Source organism: Amblyomma mixtum, chromosome 7, assembly GCF_055824585.1.
Source record: "Amblyomma mixtum isolate Tamu chromosome 7, ASM5582458v1, whole genome shotgun sequence".
NCBI lineage: Eukaryota > Metazoa > Arthropoda > Arachnida > Ixodida > Ixodidae > Amblyomma > Amblyomma mixtum.
The window spans coordinates 48,614,820-48,637,938 of NC_143018.1; the positions used below are offsets into that span (position 1 = coordinate 48,614,820).

Below are 23,119 nucleotides of genomic sequence, written 5' to 3' on the forward strand. Positions count from 1 at the left end.
GAAATGAACCGGGGTAGCATGCGTGATACACAGAAGAGAAACGCTCTTTCTTCGGTGTAGTTTAGATAGAAATGTCAAGTAAAGGGCCACTGAGCTGGGAATCGAGTCTGGAAACTCTTGTCGAAGAGCCGAAAGCTTTTCTCAGGAGAGGTAGTCATGCTTCATTAACGCGATAGCGGCGAATCCAGCATGGTTGCGTCATCACCGGGGTGTGTGAAAAGCTCGATTGACCGAGAAGGCTGCGACGTTACACGTCGAGATGTGGAATGAAAAGCGATTATAACATCGAAAAGTGGTTATTAGAAGGTCGCAGCTACTCTTAAACGTCATTAGGATATGCAGTTTGCTTGTTTTTAACGTCGCAAAACACTGAAGCTGTGAGAGATGCCGTAGTGAAGGGCTCCGAAAATTTCCACCACGTGGGGTTCTTTAATGTGGGCTGACATCTCAAAAATGCACGGACCTCTAGAATTTCGCCTTCATAAAAATTCGACCGCCGCGGCCGCTATCGAACCCTCGTATTTCCGTTCAGCAGCCGATCGCAATAACCACTGAGCCACCGCGGAGGCATTAGGGTATGCAAGTATATAAAGAAAGTTAACTGCGCTGAAAATAAGATTTGGAGGACCATTCGGGAGTAGAACCGTTCACCTTTGGGGTGAGAGTCGGACCTGCTTCTCGACGCCACGCATGCATGATTCTTATCTGTTTGTTAAACCAGGCCTTTACATCCATGTCGTGTGGTTTTTCACAAAATATAGAAAAAAAATGTCTGTGTCTGCGTGGGCAAGAAGAGCAGCTTACGGGACGCTATTGCTTAATACCCTAAAAGGCGGAGCTTAAGTGTCCTCTGAATAATTTTATAGAACGGTTTTGTCTCCCCGACATCGACAATAAAACCATCGGCAAAGCTTTTGTTTTCGGTTGGTGCCACGTTTCGGCGTCTTTTCTGCAATCATCACCGATCACGGTAGATAGTTCGGCTCTTATGTTTTAAAAAACCTCATTGCCTCGCTAGGAACTTCAAGTATTCTCTCCACAGACTATCACTTCATCGCAAGTCACACGGTAGAACTCGAAAGCGCCACCGGACACGATCATCTTGAAGAGTTTCGCTACCTTTCATTTTGCTTAGCCTTGGGGCTACCTTAAAGCAGGATATTAAGTGCACACCGGCCGACATAGTCTATCGCCGGAGAACTAACTGTAAGACGCTATACCCACCTCGCCTTGTCCTGAGCCTTGCGAGTATGTGGTGAAGCTGAATTCTGCCTTGCGAAATCTTCGTACCCCGCATTCTCATCTACAACACTGTGCTTCCTCCTATATCCTCCCTGACTTGGTGACGGCGAATCATGTACTTACCTGTAGCGATGCAGTTTGAAAATTCTTGCAGTGCTGTTGCGATGACTCTTATCGCACCATCAAGCGGTCGCCGTGATTCCGCGTCTACTGGCCGCTTTAATGCAGCCATCATTGAAGACCCTCTGCTCCCGAAATTTTCGACCACGCCATGCTTCCCATCTCCGATGCCACCACTACGCCGCGTTCTCTGACCACACCCACTGCTGCAACCAGCGAGCGACCATCGGTATCGTTCATGCTCCCGCCTTTCATTCTTTCATTTGGCGCTTCCTCTAAACGGAGAGTCTATGCAGCAGCACTATCGCCGTCGGTAAAGGACTTGAAGACGAAAGAGGCATAACCGCTTTTCGGAGCCGTCCGTGTTCGCGCAGAACGCGCGCAGTGACAATGGGTGCAGACAGTATCTCTGGCGGTGGCTGAAAGAATCACAATGCTTTTGGCGGAAGGAATCAGTTTTCGCACGGGACAGCATCGAAGTGAGCCGCTGCCCATGTTCGCTTCGCACTCTTGTGAGTGATATGATTTCTTGATGCAGATCTGCGTTTACTCGTGTTCCTTTTGCACCACGTAACCATGATGCCCGCTACAACTACACCTCCCAGAATGGCCTTGCTGATATCGAAAGATTTTCTATCTGCACAGCAATGCTTGTGTCTACAAAACATTTCTCCGTGGTTATCGCTCACAATGCACGTTCCGCTTGCACGTTTTCTGTACTTCAGGCGTGCTTAGCGCGCATGAAGTACTTACCGTCCTCATTCCACAACCGGCTACGCTAGAGACATCAAAGTAATCGCACTTTCGCGGCAACAGCTGTGGAGGAGAACATTTTCAGGACAAACATAATCACCGTCATTGTCATCTTGTTTTGCAACACAAAACTTGCACGCGTACCCAAGGGCTACAAAGAGGTTGTTTAGATATAGGTGAGGGTGACCGTTGTCGAGAACTTGTAAGGATTTCATGCTTCCGCCCACTTCTTTACCCTGCTTTCGCCCTCCCCCCATGTCATTTTGAGCCGTTCTCGATTTACCCCGCTGCTGTAAGTTTCGGTCACCAAAAATCAGTAGAAAGCTCTTTTCCTGGGTGTAGTGCACTTGAAGACAGTGTGCCCATGCTATCTTTCATATTTAGTGCAATGAAGCCTTTACATTTTGGTGGTTGCTGCTATCACAGCTCCGACGACGTACACCTTGGGCATCTATACGACACAACAAAAAGTAAAGGACAGCTCATAAGATGGCAGTGAAACACATTTATTTGCATGACAGGAATTGATTTTATGCAAAAACAAATCTCTGAGATATTGCCCGGGTCAGACGACACTGCTATTATTCCAACGATCGTTGACTGAAAGACAATATCTTTACTGACGAGCACTCTTGTTTCCACGGTTGATAATTAGTCCAACTTCAGTTGATTCAGTCTCCATGAAGTGTGCACCAACAAGAAGGGCACCTGCACATGACTCTGGGTATCCTCTGGAGAATCCTGTTGTAGTCGATGTCGTCTACCCTCTTGAATGTGCACGTGGACCTTTCACCTACATCTTGAGACTGGGGTTGCGGCTTGCAGGATTTTGCGCACAAACTCGAGCATCCCTTGGCCCGAAGGTCAGTCAGGGTCAAGATCAGAAGAATCGGCAGTAGCTTTGGCATCAGGGTAGTATGTGATGTTTACTGTCTAATTCCTCCTGGAAACTGCCTAGGCGAGTTCTTTTCAAAGTCTTGGCTGTTGAGAAGTTCACTGCAGGAACAAATGACGCTGGAAGAAATGTGTGAACTACTGCTGCGCTACAGGTCAAAGTCGCACAGTCTACCGCTATGGTTCGCAAGCGTGGTGCGGGATGAATTTGAATCTGCGCATATGCGGCTTTTTTACACTGCCTAGATGTGAGATCTTTCAGGAGGTGAAGCTGGTATGCGCGCACTTTCGGAACGACATTCTTTTATATTCGAGCTTTGGGCGTCGAGAAGTCGAAGGCGCCAGGCGCCTCCTCACCTGAAGTTTGCTGTGTTTACTTCCACATGCCTTGCCTTTTGCATAAGCCATCCCACCCGGTGACGCATGCCGCAACGTGGGTAGACTTCCAGCCGTTTCGGTTCGGAACTATGTGCCAGTTTTATGACCAAAAAGGGTGGAAAATAAAAGCACAGCTAGCTCTATGGTAATACCGTGGCCGGTGAATGCAGCCTTGGCAGCGAATCTTTGATAAAACCTAAAGTTCGGCTATCTAGACGCTCTACCTCTATCCACACAGCGTAACTGCTCTGTCTGTTGTCACTGGAGATGACTCGGTCTACCGGTGCGCGTGCTTTGATAGTTTAGTGGGTGCTCCTGAAACACTCACCGTCGTCGGAACTTAAGCTACGGCGTAGTGGGACAGCCCGGAAGCGAGAGACGGAGGAGACGCTTGATAATCGGAGCTACGTGACGGATAACACGTTGTTTCTTTGCTGGAGACTATTTACTCACTCAATCAGAAACTATGCCTCAATTGAGACAGTGAAGTGTACCGCACGGTTAGAATACCTCTATAAAATTCTGGTCAGACAAAAAAAGCTAGCTTCGTATTAGAACACAGTAACTGGAAACGTGCACGCTTACCCTCTCGCCTGACAAGACTGTTGTGCAGTTATGCAGCGAACGGATAATGCCAAGGGTGTCCTCATTCGTTATATAGGACCTCGGAGATTGTGACCAGTCTAGGCCTTTTAATGGGCGCTTTCTTGAAGAGTAAGCTTCGCGCAGGTACCGGTATCTCTTCGTTACCCCGGAAGAGAAAAATACACCTACGAGACATTTCGGTGCAGTCAAGAAGAACAACAGGGGGGACATATTTAACACCAGCTTTCCCTCATCGCTGATGGCCAGCTTCCGGATATACAGGAAATAAATCGCAGGAAGAGAGCGTTACAGCACCTAATTCATAATGGTGAGCCCGTCCGTGCTGCATTCTCGTATGCTAAGAGCGCTCAAGCAATCGTAGATTTTGTAATACACTTTAGTGAGCTGTCACAAAAGAAATTTTTCCAATGCTGTAACTGCTACAACAATTACAAGTGTCGTTCATTCAATTGCCCACAAGCTTCCTAAAACAGTCGTGGCCATTAAAAGGAAAGTATCTGAGGATGCAATTCCCAGCTCTACAGATGCATGATTTCCAAACGACTCACGAACCGTTAGTCAAACCCTGCGTGCAGTTTAGAAATTACTTACTGTGCATTTCTGACACGAGCATCTTGTTCCTTTTAAATAATTCTCGCAAAGGTGATATTTAGGCATATTCAGAGCGTTTACTAGCATGTGCACTCCTGCTTGCCATTATGCAGTACAAATGCCATACAACCTGCACTTAGAGATGAGGAGGAAGAACTTTTATTGCAGACAAATGCGAAGGTCGTATGAAAAACAGCTCATGCTATTAGCCAAGCAGGACGCGTTCAGATCACTCACTGTGCAGGCGCTTAGCTCGCTGTTCGTGCTTAGCTCGAATTTCTTTATGGAAGCTTTTCCTCAAAAACTTTGCGCTCTCAGAAGAGTGTGAGTGGGCCTCTTTTGAGCGTCCATTGCGTGATGAGTGTGCATGGCAGTTAACGCATGTTAAAGCGTACCGTGTTCTAGTTAGCTTGTATGCGTCTCAATGGGAAGAGAATGCCTGCGCTTGTATGCAAGGGAATGAGAGAGGAGGGTAGAACACAAGTTCAGCTCATGATGTTAGCGTGGTATATGAATGCGTGTGCCATAGGTTCCTACGCCATAGGTTCCGCTTTCGAGCGGTATATGCAGGCACTAACACGCAATGCCTTCTGAAGTGACGATGAGCCTTCTCCTCACCACTGATGCACCGACTGTTCCTATACCGACTGTTTACTGTACCTTCGGGTGAGAATTACCGACATTTCGAGGTTCTCGCCTGGCGGCCGTAAATTTCCCCCATCGGCCTGAAATATACGAAGACATGCTTTCTTGCCTCACTGCAAGCTCGGGTAGCGCAGGAGTTGTAAATTACATTTTTGTTTTCCTTATTGTCCATCATACGATATGCCTAACACGCATGAGCACAGAACGCGCTTAAGTACTGCGCATTTTGAAGGCCTCAGTAAGATAGCGAAGCTATAAGTAACGTATTTCTTTCTTCTTTGGCACACAAATGTAAATTAGAGGGAAGAACTCATCATCATTATTTTCAGCCTAACTTCGTCCACTGCAATATTCCTAAACTAACCTCGTCTTATGCCACCTACGGACATCTCCCCCATAAACTTCCTTATCTCATCCGCCCACCTAACTTTCTGCCATTCCCTGCTGGGTTTGCCTTGCTTCGTATCAACTCCGTTAACCTAACGATCTTCGGTTATTTTTCAGTCGAATTACACGTCATGCCAATGCCATTGCTTCTTCTTGATTTCAACCGGACGCCACTAAATCGCGTTTGGTCCCTGACTGACTCAGCTTTCATCTTGTATCTTAACGCTACACCGATTATTTCTCTCTTAGTATCGAATCCGCGTCTTTCGGGTCCAATCCCGGCCACGGTGGTCGAATTTCAATGGAGGCGAAATTCTAGAGGCCCGTGTGCTGTGCGATATCAGCGCACGTTAAAGAACCCCCGATGGTCGAAATTTCCAGTGCCCTTCACTACGGCGTCCCTCATAGCATGAGTCGCTTTGGGGCATTAAACCCCTATAAATTAAACCAAAAACCATTTACCTGCAATCTTACAGTATCACTCGTAAACCGATGGAGTCGTGAAGAAGTTGTACATCAGTCAAAATTCAACTCAAATTTGACTGCTGTTGCGCAATTTGATGTTGCGCAACCGTAAACTAAGCAGCCGCCTACGACAGCGTCACGGGGAGCCACGGTGCGAGGAGCTCAAGGCAGGAAGCGCAAATCAAAACCCATTGTTTTCTCCGCAGGATATCCTTAGACCATCCCCATTTTCTGCTCGACGTCACACCGCACACTTTCTGGAGGCTTTCCATCTTGGCATCGGCTGAGACAAGGCTGGGCTGAGCGGAAGGGTGGAGTCTGAGGGCCAGGCAGTCGGAGGTCAGTGTAACCGGGAAGTTGGCGCTTAGCGCGGATAACGGCGACCGCATGATGTTCAACATTTAAACAACGTCAAGGCGTTGCTCCTTGTGGCCTGTACTTCCGCTCGCACTTCTATTCAGGTGCCGCTGGGCAAATCTGCTAAGGCGTTTTTAGAAGGTTATCCTCGACTACCAATGAAAGTTGGCTGGTGTCTTGCTGCTTTCACGCGCCCTATGGATAAACAAAATTACGTGCGTTCTTTGTGGCACACAGCTTTGCTGGAATGTGCTTTTTATATTTTGTATCTTAAAAAAACTTAAAGGAGTGATCGTGTAACCCGGCAAGAGTTTCTGTCTCTATTGTTCAGGAGGTCTTGTTATGTAAGGGAGTCGTGGGAGTCATGTGGATCTTATACGTTTAAGCCGGGGAGGGATGGGGGGGGGGGGGGAGGTCATGGTAGGCGCAAGGCTTTTAGTGAATCGTGTGGGCAATAAAGTTTTTTATCATAAAGCAATGCCATTTGATAGGTCATTAAACATTCAAATGAGTCGCGCGACCTAGTAAGGAGAAAGAGAAACAAGTAAACGCATCAGATGACACAAAAAATAACAAAAGGGCCGACTTTGTCGATAATAATCATGAGCGATGCTTTCTTTAATTGCCACAAAAAAGTAATTTTTTGAACGCTGTGTTAACTCAAACTGAAATTTCTTTATTGAAAGGGCTGACAGTTAAAACTGTGAGTTGCTTATGAGTGAGCACCGTGGTTTAATCAAACATTAAATATAGAAACGTTGATTTCGTTCTGTGAAGGAACTGAATTTTCTAGAAGAGCAAGGTTCCGGTCTAGTTGGTAATGCATTTAAAGGAAGAAACAGCGCGACGAAACACTGACACACGCGTGTGTGTCGTTTCTTCGTGTGTCCGTGTTTCGTCGCGCTGTTTCTTCCTTTAAAAGAATTTTCTAACTATCACCGCGAGGTAACCATCGCTTTCAGGTTAGGTAAAATAAGTCCATCTAAGACTACAATAATCATTTTCAGAAAGAAAATAAAAGATTCCAACCAAACAATCTAACGTACCAAGCACAAAACACTGAAATTGTAAAATCACATAAAATACTTCGAGTCACATTTAGCAGAGCATTGAGCTGGGCCTGCATACATTCAATATAAGCTAAAAAAAATCTCCACAGAAGCTGGGGTGGTCTCACGTTGTCGCAGTTTGCTTGCTCTAAATATATCATGCTATGTTCGTGTCAGATATCTGCCACTCCAGTCTTGTCTGGCGCAACACAACCAGTACTAATAATATATATATATTTTTTTGAAATAAAAAAAATTATCTGGCACATTGAAAATCATGAATACCTAGCACATGCCGGTCTTCTATTCTCGAACTATAATATTATCCCCGTTTTTTTTTTCATCCTAGGACTTTCGGGTTTTAAGCACGCATTACTTTTTGAGCAATTCATTCCATCACTTTTTAACTGCTGCCGCATCCCTAGCACGCCAGGAACACAAAAAACTGGTACGTTCCTCGTTTTAGGATTCATAACAAGCGGCAATTATTGAAATATTATCTTCCTTCAATTCTAAACTGATATAAGTTTCGCTCCAAGCCCATATTAAACCATTTGAGACAAGAATTTTTAACACTTGATAAACATAAGGAAAACAAAAGGGAGGGAGGCAGGGAAAAGGAAAAATCAACAGAAGCCCAAGAGTCAGCTATTGAAAAGCGTTTGTTGAATGTAACGTCCTTTATTTCTGGTTTAATATTTAAGCTTTATTGCGTGAATTTCTTACGTAAAGTGCTTCACTTTATCCTTTCCTATCACTGTACGCGTATGACGTGTTTTCATGTACTTGATGCTTGATAACGTGTATAGCTTGCTTTTTAAAACTGCTAATAGTGTTTGTCAGTCGCCATGTACTAATAACTGAATATCTTGGCGATATTCACTACTGCCTTTCACTACGGCACCCCTTAGAGCCTGCGTCGCTTTGCGGCGTTAAACCCATATAAGGCACAATAGTTAGTTTGGGGCGACCTAAAACGAAAAAAAAGTAAGGCCCTGCCTGCACCAGTATAAGGTATACATGAGACATAATCCGTTTTGTAAAACGTCTTTTATAGTGATGATAGTTTTCATTTCTTATTGGCGCTTTTCTTTTCATGACGCTTCGCAGGTCGTTTTTTGCTGCAGTATTGATGTTAGCACCGTAGCCGGCGCCACCTATTGCTTTCTCTTTCTGAAAACACTTTTTACTATGTTTTATTGCCTGTTCAATTTGGAAGTGGATGATATTGTTGCTTTGCTTTCCGTGTTCCTGATTCTGCCTTTGCGCACCCGTATTTAACACTGTTGTCCAAAAAAGAATTTATTTGCGTTTTTTTAATTTTTTTTGGCTTTCCTTCGGCTCTTTCATGCCGCCTACTGCTGTTTTGAGGCCACTGGGCTCCGAGCGCCAACAAGAAATAAACTGAAAAGGGCCGTAGAACCACCGATCCCGTGACTGGTGGCAATATTTCATGCGACCTTGCTATATCATTGCGTCTTTTAATGCAGACGAGGTGCACGAGACCTCCAGACAGCATGTACTACAGCAGTAAAAGGCATAGCTTCATTCGGAAAATCTAGGCTCCTTGTAAGCAGGGATTAGGGGGACTCCTAGCTTAAAATTTTACGTAAATATTTCTTTCGCGCATGTAACTTTTTACGTTGTGTGTGTATGTTTTTTAAGGCATTCTTGGTGAAATAGGGTTGTTGCTGTTCCGGTTTTTGCTTCCTTCTTTCTCCACTGCATGGTTTTGTATAGAAAGTGTTTTATTCTCCTCCCTTTAAATTCATCATTAAACAGCGGCTTCTCATGAGTAACAGCACATTGTATCTTCAAGATGGTTTGTTTTAGTTTTTAAACCACACTGAAAAATGTGATAAGGACGTAAAATGTTTTTGAGACGAAAACGAAGAACTGTTCCAATCCCATCTTTTCCGTCACAATTTATTTAGTAAATTTTTCTTGCTGTCTACGCTCTTGCGCTCATTTAGAGACGTATTCCAAATAATTAGCTTTTAGGCAGAGATGTTAACTCTGATGCTGCTGCCATAGCTAGCACATAGCTGGAGCGATTTGTTTTTAAAAGTGATATTGCATTAGTGGAGAGCCAGCACAAATGCTATATATAACTCCAGATTGGTTCACTGCTTTAATTGTGTATTACAAAACAATTACCACGCTGACCTTAAGCTCAGCGTAGCAATACGCAGGCGTTTCCCTAGAGCGCATAGCGGACTTTCCACAAGCTCTGAAAGGAAGCACAGATAAGAAAGATCAAAAGAACCGATGTGAGCAACATCGACCTTATTGTCCTCGAAGAGGGTGTTGACGATTGCTTTGAGTGCCTCAAGGGTAAAGCGCAATGTGTGCGCAAAGAAAACCTTGGGGTCGTATGATGAAATCGTTCTCTCCCAGTTAGATCCTTTGCCTCAGTCCGCGTAATGGCCAATTTAGTGCCCCAGGAGACGGCTGTTATGGCTAATATCAGCCATGACGTCACAGGCTCCTTCTGCTAGTGGTAAGGGGGCTAAACAGGGAACGAGATGAGAATTTTTGTTAAAAACGCCCGATTTCCCATCCTGTTTCAAGGGCAGAAAGAGACTTTTGACGCACTGGTGTATTACACAGAATCGATGAATGATGGTTGTCAAAGGCTGCAGAACAGTGTACTCGGGACGAAATTAAATGTACTGGTGCGCTGAGCGCGAGACACCTTCAGAGCAGCCGTTTTATTGCGAAGTTTTTCACAATGCCTTCGTTATTGGTCGGCAATTCCCAGCCATCCCATCGCCGCCTCCAACGGGACAATGGCGTACATTTAATGGGCAGCTTGAAAGTCACCACCTCAATGGAATCCATTGCTAGCCTGGTTGCGTTGACAGCAGTACGCAACCCGGATGCCCCTCCCAATGATCAATTCTTCTTGTCCCGAGCCTGCCGCGCTGCCAATTTGTACCAGCTAGTCACCTGATCTTACCTCTTCGAATCACTTTTTCCTGACAGATTTTTCTACTTCAGAATCTACCCTCTTCACCGACCGGACCATCGGTTACCAGATATTCGTATTATATTTCCTGCCTTAGTGCATTTCTTGCTCTTAATTTCATCTAGGACACCACTAACACACTTTAGTTCTCTTTTCAATACTCTTATAATTCTGTGTCTCATTGCTTCCCCTGTCACTGAGACAGGTAGTGGCGTTGTTCTCGATTCATTTCAAGCCAGTTTTGTTAGCGCCCAATGTGTGACTACACTGATGGCTGCTAGAAGGATACAACTATTATATCCTTTTTTTGTGGATATCAGGAAACTGTGCCTAGTAACTGCGAATCGAGCCAGTGCCGACAGCACACAGCCTCCAGCAGCTCTAGTGGTGGAGGACCGTTGGGTCAAGAAAATGTCTGCAACGAGCAGCGAAAGTCTATTTCCGCATAACATTTTTTGTTTGAAGGACCCCTCGCCCATTCTAGCCAAGTATTTTGTTTTGCTCTAATACTTTTCAGGCATTGCTCATTGTCTAGAAAGCTAAGTTAGATGAAACGAAACTATCGTGCCTAAAATTAATATCGGTTCTTTAAGGAGGCAAGTTTTTGAAAGTGCAAAAAGTGATGTGTTATGTGTGTGTTATTCTGGGGATGGTTCTCGCCATCACAGGTAATGACATTTTTAGCAAAGAAACGAGCTCAAGACGGCAACATATTTTCTGCTGCAAGACTGCTAATGGGCTTTTGAATTCGTTTTCAAACCAAGGTTAGTAGGCGTCGCGCAAGTTCCTCGGCCTTTATAACGTGAGTGACCGTGGACTTATCTGAAGAATTTTGCATCTTTTATTGCCATTTATTGTATATATATATTTTTGCAGAAGTGCCTTTGATGGTATTTCAGCGGCAACAGTTCTGCATCTTAGCTGGAAAGCTCATCCAAATAACGATGTGACCCTAACTCATGTGTACATTGATGAAGACTGCCACTGTATTTAAAATGGTCAACGTAAACATGTATATGTACAGCATACACTAATGGCACCTTAAGCGGGAGGATAGGTGTTTGTGCTCTGGGCGTGAACATGCACGACATGCGAAAAAGGCGACAGTAACGTATCCCTGAGGTCGCGTTTTAGTCTTGCCAGTTTATTGACTGCCCGGTCTTGCTGGTTTTCTTGCCTCTTTCACTTATTAACTTATCTGTCTTTGCCTGCGTGCATACCACTCTTCTTTTTTTTTTCGACTGCTCTTATTTTCATTCCAGGTGCAGCAGGAGTTCCCCACAGCGCAGAAGTTTTGCATCTTCACACCAACAGGAAGCTTTCTTTCAAGCACGCCTGTAAGAGAACCACAGTTACTTATTTATTATTTTAACACTTAGTTATTCATTGGACAGAGATTGAGAACGACATCCTGCGTTGGAAATCCTTGTCTACAATAGTAAGCTGGTTGGCTTTAACGTTGGAGATCAGAAGTCATTTAAACTATTCTACCTAAATTATTTATTTGCTGATCTCATGGCCATATGTAAAACTCACTCGTGGTTCATTTCAATCACTTCTCGGGTTCTACTTTGCATCTGCTAAAATAATTTTTTTTCAATCGTCTCGCCATGCATTAGGGGATATGAACTATCACTTTCGGAAACCGTGGGTAGCTACTCAGGCACAAATACGAAGGTGGCATAGTTGCAAAATTATATTCATTCCTGCCTTGAAGCGAAGAGGCGGTAACGAAGCAGCTAGTGGTTTCATGCGCGTAGATTGCTGATAACAGCAAGAAAAGACAATGGCACAATGCAGGCGCCTTTCTCCTTTCCCATTTTTTGTGTCACGTCTCTGTATATTCCCGCTCCACTCAGATGGATACCCTCCAACTCCCCAAAGTGTTCGCATCAATTACGCTATTGTTGTTTGCCCATAGCATGGCTCGTTCATTGTCGTTTCAATTTTATTTTCCTGCTTGCATGCGGGCAATGTGTGTAAATTCCTGCACTGTGTACGGTTTCCTGCTGTTTCAGCCTATGTAAAGTGTATGGGGCCGTGGGCCTCGTCAGGCCGTTTGTGTGCCTTTTAGTCTACGGCCCCTAGTATCGATGTAAGCGATGCTGAAATAAAGAAACTTTAATTTGAATCTTGAATTTGAATCTAAAATACAATCTGGACATACATCTATCAACATAAAATAAGAAAATTTTGGCTCGCAAACTGCGTCATTTCAACCACTTGCTATACTTCTGTGCACTGACGCCACATTGATAATTGTGAGGTCAGTACTTTGACTGTTATTATGTGAGTCCGCACAATCCTTGCTTGGCATGCAAGACAGCACAATGTAACAAGGGCGATGACGCTAGGAAATTTTATTCCTTTGGAAAGCCGAGGGTAATTCATGACAGGGGTAGAGGTAGACAAATTAAAAGAGAGTTTTCTCCTGAAGGGTACGAAATAAGGTTTACATGTAACCAATCGACTCAGATTTGTGTATTTTTTATTCATATGCCACCGCCACGAATCAGAGCTAAAAGGCCGCTTTATTCGTAAATTTTGGATTACGCAATGGCTATCTGGGCATTACTGTATTAGCGTTTTCATTTAGCGATATCAAACTTACGGTGAGCCCTAGTAATAAAATGCCCTTTGTTTCACTGACGATTTACGGATGAAAGCACAAAGCCAAACTCTTAACAGTAACGTACAGTACAGTAGAACACAAGGCTGCAGACACACGCAGCGTCATAACAACGAAAGTGGGCGCGAATCTGACATCAACGCAGATAATTGAAATAAAATACGAAATGAATACAAAGGGCATCTGCACGACAAAATGGCACAAAAAACTACTCTAGCGAGGCAGATATTTTTATAATCAAGCAGAAACAATAAGAGATTTTAATGTGTAGGTTTTCTCATTTTTCGTTGCTTTTATTATTATCATTTGCGCAGTTAGTTGCACATCCTCTCGGAACATTTCCGCTCCTTACAAGGAAAAAAGAGTTCCTACAGACTGCGTTAGAACTGGAGGTTAAATTAAGCAGGACAGGTTATGCCCAGTTATCTATATATAGGCGCCTAAATTGTCGAAGTCGGTTAAGGCGACGACAAGACGACAATAGCAATGAGATAATTCCTGATACCGTAAGGGCAATCAAGACGCTAAGAACAAGTGTGTGTCCTGCTGTGGTCCACTATACACAGAACCATGAAGAAGAAACCTTGACTTAGAAAACAGTAAGATAAATCTGTTACCGGCTCAACTTGGCATTAAGAGCTGGAGCGTGATCTTTCGTTAACTGTTCCCAACTTGGCCGCAAAGCATAGGACGTATTTGACACGCAGGAGTTATTCAGAGGCGAAAATATTGTTGTTTCTTAAATTTAGCCTTTAGACAACATGTACTAAAATTGTACGTACCACCATAGCACCCAGCTTCCTGACTTGGTCCATCGGTATTCTGTTGATTTTCTGTTTAAGAAAAGCAAGGACGGGAGAATAAAAGCATGAAGTCTTGAGCAGATGAAAGGCGTGTGCATATTAGGAATCATTTTTCGCGCTGGTATCAAAAAATTTCCGTACTTCCGGTGGCAGTAAGATACACAAGCGCGAGTGAAGCATACTTGCATAATGCGGGAAAGGGTCGAGTTTAACCGAACCAATTTTATACAAAAAGGTGAGCTTGGTGCATGATGGCCTTAGCTGGCTATGTGCCAGAAAACCCAATACAACACAACTCTATAGAAAGGTTCATGTGTGTTTGTGATAATCAAGTGGCTATCCTTTTTTTTTCTTTCTCAAGAGGCTTTACCGAGAGGCTCAAAATGTAGTTCACTCTTTTGCGGCAGCTTAGCAATGCTTTTTTATTTTTTAAAGAAGTATCTCTTATGGAAATCTGTATTGTTTGTGTGCCAAATTTCCTCTGCGCAGCAAACCAGGTGTATTCTAATCCTCGCTGCGCTTTTACTAGCTTCACAAATCTCGGTAGAGATTTTTAATGTTGAGATTAAAGCTGAATGCTACCGTGTATAAGCATCCGACAGCAAAAATTTGCGTTACACAGGAACCATGAAAAAAAAATTCCCTGAACCTCAGCTTCAAGCCGAGATTTTTTACTCAAATGGTAGTAAAGTGAGTTTTTTTTTTTTTTGGTCCAGAGTTCCTGCATTATATGGACCAAAATATTTCTTTGCTTTTCGTTAGCGTTTCAGGTCTCATCCGTTTCCGTAACTTGCGCAGTTGTGAGAACGCATCTTGCAGGAGTTTTTACGGGGCACAGTTGGTCCTAGAGTCATTTGTTTTCTTTATTAACGGGGAACGCCAATCCTAGACACAGTAATTTAAGAATTACTTGTCTTTAGAGCGAAGTCCTACGCACAAAGCGCACAGCGTTAATTTCGTGCATAACAAGAAGTCGCGCTGGGGTTTACTTACCCTGCAATTCTGAGCACTGTGTGACAACAGAGTCATGAATGGCTGACTAACGGTATGTTGGTAAAGAAGTTCGTACTCTGCTTAGAAATGCCTGGCGTACGTAAATGAGAGGGCAAAGTACCCACAACGGTGCACAATTAGAAACTGTCTGCTTCACCCCGTCGCCCGTGGAGGTATCGTGGAACACTTGAAAGACGTATAAACATATATTAACGCGTTTTCTCTCTTTTTCACTGGTTCTACGCATTGCACGATAGCGCCCCCTGCGGCGAAGTGGAGCAAAGTGTTCCTAGTTACACATCGTTGTGTGTACGGTACGGTCCAGTGTTAAAGGGTACATGCGATCGTGTGCCTCTGCACTTCATGAAACCGTGGTGCCAAGATGCGGCGAGAATGGGTGGCATCAGGTGCATGCGCGGAAAGGCCAGCCGCTATGTCTACTGCGCATGCACCTTGTGCCGACATTTCCCACCAGAAGCGCGGAGGCCACACGATCTCATGTTCCCTTTAACACTGGACCGTACTGTACCTCTTTCTCTCATTTCATTTACGTTGCTGAGCCAGTTCCAACCAACGCACTAACTTGTCACTAATAGAGGGTAGCCTCCGTGAAAACTCTGCTTGCTAGCTTTCTCCGGGAAACTCAATATTCGCGTTTCATCATTAAAGACTTGTACGCTAAATATTTTACGCATAATGTTGTGGTTTTTCATGGTGCTTCCAGCTCATTATATGCGAAAGTTGCAAAACATTCGTTCTTTTATATTCGTTGAGATAAGCTTTTACGCAGCTTGATATGAGCAAAGCACAATACATTTATATTTGTCGTTTGGTAGCACTCTCCGCACACAGCTGGGTTCCTGCAAAACTGATTGCAGAAAATATTTTTATAAAGTTTTTGTTGCTCCTGTTAATTGCTTGTTTCAAGATTAAAACAAGCGCACTACTATTTTCTAAAATTCGTGTAATGTGCACTTAGCTTAGTGACAGGCGAATTAATTGACAATGAATAAATGGTCTACCTGGAATTGGATAAGTTTCTTGACGTAGCACTGGGCGGCCTATGGAAAAGAGAAAAATCAAGTTAAGGCTGGATAAGCGGCAAAATAAACAACAGCCGATTTCATTTTGCGCAACCATGGTTTTACGTCGTATTGCATTGCCGTCTATTATAGCAAGTAGCCCTAATACTCTTGCTTGAAGAACCCGGGGTGCATTTTCAATACTAGTTGCATATTTTGTGCAATAGTGTCAGCTTGTAAGCAGAACGATTTGAATGTTTTCGTAGTCATTGGTGGTAACAATCAAACACCACAATCTACACCGCCTCGAGTTTCGACCCAGCACCCGAGAAGCGACCTCAAGAAATAGACTAACTTCATAAATTGCGAAATTTTAAAACAGAATGGGGGCTGGCGGAGCATTGCGTTTTACCGTACTAAGGCATCCATGCTGCGCAGTGTCCCCTCACTGCTTCCGAGAGACTTAAAAACGGAGGGTTTGCCGCAGCATCTAACCATTTAGGTTTTGCATTGTCGCGTTGGCTTGAGACGTATTCGCTCAAACAAGAAATAAAACGCATAAATAACCTGACCTGTTTTTTTTTCGCACGTAGTTGTCCGTCTAAACTGCTGCATCTTTGGCGACCAGCCTACTTCCTGCCGACTGTGGGCTCTAAAACTGTGCAGGTATTTAACAAGTGAGGATTTTTATTTAAATGGCGTAAAGAAATATTGGCCAAAGGCCACCATGAAAATGCATGTTTGTTATGCAAGGCAAGAGATTAAGGCAAAGACGCATGCTTCCGAAAATTTCACCCCAGAGAAGCGCAGCGATAATAGGGGAGAAAGCTGGAATTTATTAAAAAAGAGACGCGTACTTGGTGGTGCTGGGGTTCAAACACCTCAGCACCCGCGTACGAGACAGATTCTCCGGCCACTAGGCCACCTATGCGGTAATGTGTAACAAATAAGTGGATGACCGACGGCATATGCAATAAAACATTCACCCACACAAGAATTTAGAGCATACTGACGAAAGCGTCGCACTTCCACCTTCAGCTGCACCAGTCGGCGCAAAACATTGTTTTACTAAACAGAGTGGCGTTGGGGAAACTGGAGCAGTTAAGGTTGGACAACTTGTTGGACAACTTGTTAAGCACAACTTGTTGGACAAGCAGTCAAGGTTGGACAACTTTTAGGCTGTACAAAAAGTTGGACAACTTGTTTTTGCAGGAGAGCGAAGCTGTCCTGGTATGGAGTTGGAGACAGCAGTTAAGACAAGGCGAAAAATTACGCAAGCATAGACACCAAGCGCTTCGAGTATTCCTACGTGTACGTTTAAAGCGCGTACAATAATTTCTTTTCTGCCTAGAGGTGTCCGAGCATTGAGGTCAGCTAGCGCAGAAGCGCTGACAAACCAGAAACTAGCTTAGGAGAGCTCTTGCTCACTATAAAGCTGCTCTTGGCAACCGCAGCAATAGCCTGGTGTGCTGTCTGGCAACCATGTTAAGGTCCCAAATGTTCGCTTTTCACTCATCATTCGCTCACCTCTGGAGATTTCTGCCTTCTACGGCGTATTCAAACACCTGTCCCAACCCACACCACTTACATCGCCTGCACCCAACAGTTAACGAATGGGTCCATGGTGCGGCGCGACACCTTAACCCTAAAATCCCGCCGTCCAAAGCTGCGTAATGCCACCCTGGAATTGTGGGACGTGAAGCCGACCAACGCACGCCTGCAAGACCAGGCACTGGAGGTGGCCGGCAGAAGTCTCCGAAGCTCTGGACTGAGAGACCGCCCACAAGTGATCCATCTACCATACTCGTCAATGGACGTTTAATCGATCAACCTGTTTAAATAACAAGGCTTTTGGCACATTTGAGAGTTTCATTCTTTTGTACAGGCTAAAACAGTATGGTTTTAGAGAACAGTTTTCGGAATTGTTTTATAGTTACTTAAAATATGCGTCATGAAATATTTGCAATGATTAATGTATTTTGTACCACAGCCTATGAATGCAGGCCTGTCCTAGGAATTCGCTTTGGGACACCTGCTTTTTCTATGTTTCTGACCTCCGGCATGCCCTAGACTTTGGCGATGTGCTGGTGTGGAATGATTACAAGATGAACTTAGATTTACCAAGCTTCTCTGAATGATTTTCACCTAATAAGGTGTGTTTTAATATGAGCAAAACAAAGTACATAAGATTTTATTTTGCTTATCTTTATAAAGTTTAGTGTTCCAAAGCAATTCAGGCTATGAGGGATGCCATAGTGGGGGGCTCCAGATAATTCCGACCGCCTAGTGCTCTTTGACGTGCAGTGACATCGCACAGCACATGGGCCTCATCATTTCTCCTGCATCGAAATGCTGTTGCCGCTGCCGGGATCGAACCTACCTCTTTCGGGTCAGCCGCCAAGCACTATAAACACTATGACACCACGGCGGCTAAAGGTAGATTAGATTTCACTACTAAAGTATAAAGTAATTATTGACTCTGAGTATTAGCCCTGAGAACTCTCTACAGAAATATACTCCTCGCTTTCAACATATTGCCGGTCTACTTGATAGGTACCTGCACTGGAAAAATCATTTTTGAGCAGTGGACGTGAAGATGGCGTCCGAGTACTATAAGCTATAAGACTATACTTATAGTAGTTATAGACATATACTTATACTTATTATAGACTTATACTTAAAGTAGTAGTATAAGACTTGTAGTACTATAAGAATACTATAACGTGACTTCTTAGACACAGGTACATTGCTCATTTATTAATTCTACTTTATCCAGAGCTACCTTTTGTACTGACTATAACCATGGGGCTGAACGCACAACAGTTATCTAGTCTCATTCGAAAAATTACAGAAATGGTCATTAGCAATCATAAAGCAATCTAAAGAGAATCACAACAAATCATTTTCTGCCGAACTACACATACGGCCCTTCGATCCACCGCCCCTGCTAAAAGCAGCAAGTGGCTTAACTGACATCACAAGATGCTACCGCGCCTTCCATATGTGCGTCTTTCATACGCCATCGCGTACTTTAGAAATGTAACCCTAATCTTCCGCCCACTAATAACTTATATGGAGAACAGCAGCTGTCTTTTGCAGGGGCTAAAATATAGAATACTCTTTTACATCAGTTAAACTATGCTGAAAATTTTGCTTCTGCAGGAAAAAAAAATCGCTCATTCTACCTGCTCTGCATGGGAATGCGATTCTAAAGTGAAATTGAAACTTTCGGATGTTTCTTGAACTTATCCAACTATATCTTTTGGTGTTGATATCATACGCGTTTATATTCATGTGTATCTCTCTCCTCACTATTCAAAAGTAGGTATTGTTTTTGTCCAATAATTACACACAGTGAAATGCTTGCATGATGGTGTAGTTTATTCTCCGCTTCACATAAGACTGGTGACCTATTGCATTTGCAGGGTGGGACCCGCTGAACTCATTGCTACTGGAGCATCCATTCGGAAGCCAAACCGAGAGACGCAGACTATGAATGGCAAAAAACTGCTCATGATTAAGAGGCAGAATTTATGTAGGACACTGGTTCGTTTTAAAATGTTTGGTGCTTAATATAGGAGATTATCTATGCCTGACCCTTACGGGTACATCCTGTGGCCTGAGTGGATAACATTAGCTGCTGATGTATACATTTTTCGGCGTAGGAACTTTATTATGAAATCCTGCTTCGATTGTATTGCGTCGTTCTGGACATCCACTGGCCTAATAGTCATTCCCGCCATATGCGGTGCCACGACTTTTTCATTCCTTTCTAGCATCGCTTTCTATCAGTTCTTACCTTTTGCTGTTCCCTTCGGTTTTTCGCAGAGAAGGTCAATCTTTGACAGTCCATAGCTTTAGGAATACCTTGGACAAACTGTAGACAAAGAAGTAAAATACAAATATTTAAGGACGATCAGCCAATACCATGAGCGGTTAGCTCGCCTTAGCTTGCCTTAGCTCGGTGCGTTAAAGGCCAGTGATACTGTTCTACTAAGATGGAGATTAAGAATCAGGAAGCCTTCATAGTGTGCATATCTACTCCTCGGCCCGTAATTTGCTCAGAGTGGGCTGTCGCTGCCAAGTATAAGTAAACAGGTTGCTACAAATCCTGTACCAGACACTGAAGGTCAAATTTAAGTTAGCCATCTATTTTACGCGCAAACATACGAACACTACGCCGTTGAGCCATATGTGTGTATTTATTGGAAGCGTATATAAAAAAAAATTTCTTTCGCGCTTCACGGTGCAGAGCGCCAAATATTTAATATTTCTACATCTCTCAACGCATGCGGTAACCAAAAACCAAAATTTGAGACTTGCCTTGTTCATATACTTGATTTCCAGGCCATCTGCTCTCCTGAAGCATTTGTCGGCTCTCCTCAGGTAATCCCTCATTGTTCTTCTAGCGTCGGGTTCTGGCACAACCATCTCTCCCAGTTTCCCCATGACGTATATGATATTACCCACTGATGGGGAAAAAAGAAAATCAAAGCGCAGCTTAGGTGAAATGCGCCTGGAGCAAACAAATTAGTGCCATTTCCCATATGTACTCCTTCCTGAGTCGAAGGAGGAAGCAGGAGTTGAAGATGGTGGGCATGAAGCTCTAAATCTTTGTTCTCTACCCTAGCACAATATGTACTACAGTGTGTGGGATAGAACCTCACTCCCCTAACCAACGTTTCTACAAAACGACTTGTCTTCGCCTGGGCAAGCCGTCTTGTCGAAACGTTCGCTTGCGGACTGAAACTTCTTTGACATACATTGTTAACTTTGAGGCATAATGAATATCGTCTTCCCTACCCTTCGTCCAGAGTCAGTCTCGCTCAAGGTGCGCCAGGTAGTAGTTTAAGGAAGGCTTTGATGACCCTTAGAGGCTCAATTTGTGTCGGCAGGTGATTAGACCTCAGAATCTGATATGTACTAAGCGATTTCGATCTGCCTTCACGCGGCATCAAAACACTTATGCCTGGTGTCACGTTATTTTGGGGAACGTCACCGGCCTCATACTGGCTTTTACTTTCCCTGTAATCCGTTTTCCTCTCCTCGCTGTCCTTTTGTGCATCGCTCTTCACCTCCGTTTTGATATAGGCGAAACGCAAGGTGCTCATGTGGTCTGCTGTGTTAGTGCAGGTTAATGAACCCGAGTTGGTCGAAATTTATCGGCAGCCCTCCATTGCGGCGTCTCTTTTGCTCCCTCTTCCTTCTTTTATTCATTGGTTCCCCTATTCTCTCAGAGCATAGTTTGGGTGCCCGCCGAGAAACGAGCTTACGCGCCTTTTCTTACCCGCATCACACCGATGCATCTGAAATTAGTGTTAGCACTAATTAAAATGTCGGGTAGAGATTAGGTGCGATATCATGCTCAGCTGCCTTGAACATGCACGGAAAGATTATTTGGGGAAAAATTCATGAAATACTGACATCCCATCCAAGTTGCAGTACAGTTTGTGAAGACAATGCATTTCAGATGTTTTAACTCTACTAATCTGCTAACACGCTCCATGAAAGATGGAACACCTAAAATTGAAAATTAAAAGCTCTTTGAATGGTAACTAACTACCATGAATCGCTATTTAGCGTCAATTAACAAAAAGATTATGGTGTTGCCAACAGATTTCCTGATTTCGCGTAGGAAGGCAAGGAAAGGATGGACGATGAAATAAAAACGGAATGTACCGTTGAATATGACCTGAGAAAGATGGCGCTGTCTTGTTGATTATGTCATTCGTGTGATTGACTATGAAGTCAACAGCTTTTTTCATGTGTCGTTTTGATCAGGCACTGGTTGCATCGAGGTATAAAAAGTACAGTGTAGTGTTGCGTCTAAATAAAGCGGTGCCAATCGGTCTGGGAAAAGTCTTTTCCATTGGGTCGATTAGGCAATCTAAAATGTTCAGAACGGGCTCTAAAGAGCTCCAAAGGCAGAGCTGCTTGATCTGGTTTCCTTTTAATGCACGGCTGTCGCAGTGCTGTCAGGGAGCTGTGAGTATTCTGTGTATCTCCACACGCAGGAGTGATCCCACTTAACTCTATTCTAACTACAGTGTAATACGGGAGTTAAAGACAACTGTCTTTTTTTTTTTTTGGGGGGGGGGGGGGGGGGGGGAATGAAAGCGCTGAAAAAAAGCACTCACGAAAAGGCCATGCATGTGAGTGCCTTTCTCAGCGCTATTATTTCATTCAAAGAAGTTCTGCTCCATCTAGCCCATCTACAAGTTTTGATACATAGAGGCAGTTGTTTAGTGATGGAGGCATTTAATAATCCTGCAAAAAACGAAGCAGTACTCTGCCGACACTTGATGACTCTAAAAGGGTTAAATTTTGGGCTAGTTGGTGTTCAGACTTCAGAGGAATATTTTAGCGCAAAAGACGGGATGACAGAAAGACAAGACAAACACGTTCATGTACATCTTGTCTTTCTGTCGTCCCGTCTTTTTGCGCTAAAATATGATTGCGAACTTGATGACTCTGCTTTAGGTCTCCTGCGAATAGGTGCAGACAGGAAATGTATGCGGTGTGACAGTGATGCGATGCAGCTAGACAAAGATAAGCTCGACCTTTCTTGCGACCTGAATTGTGGAGACGTCGTACATGGTCTCGACAAGATTCTCCTGACCGTATGCACTTTGAGAAAGCCTACACCTTGAGCTTGGCGCCTGATAGCCACTAAACCCAACACAACACACAAGAGCTCTTTAAGAAACAATATATGCATGGTAAATACGACTCCAATCATCTTTTCTCTTAATCTCCGTCCACTCACCAACATCCGGATTACGCTTGGCCGCTCCCTCCATATCTCCGTTATCTTCGTCATCCTGAGCACGAGAGACGGCGATAAAAGTAGCACAGCTCAAAGCAAGAACAAATGTGGGCTTCATGTTCCTGTCTTCCCTGATGTCTTTCGCCCGAACACAGCTGCGGGAAGAAGTCGGCTCCCAGCACCGTTCTGCCTTAAATGGACCTCGTGCCTATCGTAGCCAACACGCGCCCAATGGAAACGGAACGCATACGCGTCTTTGTGTCCCTTTTCTGCAGTCGCACGTTGCAAGCGTTTTCTTCTATCCTTCTCGGGAACAAGTTCCTTTCATAAAATGCGACACCGTGTCGCGAACGAACGAGTGCATTTAGTGGAAAGCTGAGTGACGTTTTTATCTCGCGCCGTTTCTGAATCTGCAGTCATTCTGTATCGGCGCGAACCGTTTCTTGCTGTA

General features: G+C 44.0%; 1 protein-coding gene and 1 long non-coding RNA gene across 2 annotated transcripts in view; one reads left to right on the top strand and one right to left on the bottom strand.

The window, feature by feature from the left end:
• The window catches only part of LOC149336000 (uncharacterized), a 51,777-nt gene extending 32,333 nt beyond the window's left edge, over window positions 1-19,444 (top strand). Inside the window, exons 2-3 of the long non-coding RNA XR_016284551.1 lie at window positions 11,718-11,792; window positions 19,328-19,444. This is a non-coding gene — a long non-coding RNA (uncharacterized LOC149336000). The remainder of the gene's footprint in view (window positions 1-11,717; window positions 11,793-19,327) is intronic.
• LOC149336001 (uncharacterized) lies at window positions 11,758-22,832 on the bottom strand. Its single transcript, XM_089554632.1, has 6 exons — window positions 22,669-22,832; window positions 20,226-20,371; window positions 19,702-19,779; window positions 15,903-15,941; window positions 13,867-13,917; window positions 11,758-11,790 (listed from the first exon to the last, which is right to left on the bottom strand). Exons 1-6 carry the CDS (start codon window positions 22,784-22,786, stop codon window positions 11,758-11,760), a joined length of 465 nt encoding a protein of 154 aa, XP_089410758.1. The 5' UTR covers window positions 22,787-22,832.
• Window positions 22,833-23,119: the final 287 nt, after the last annotated feature.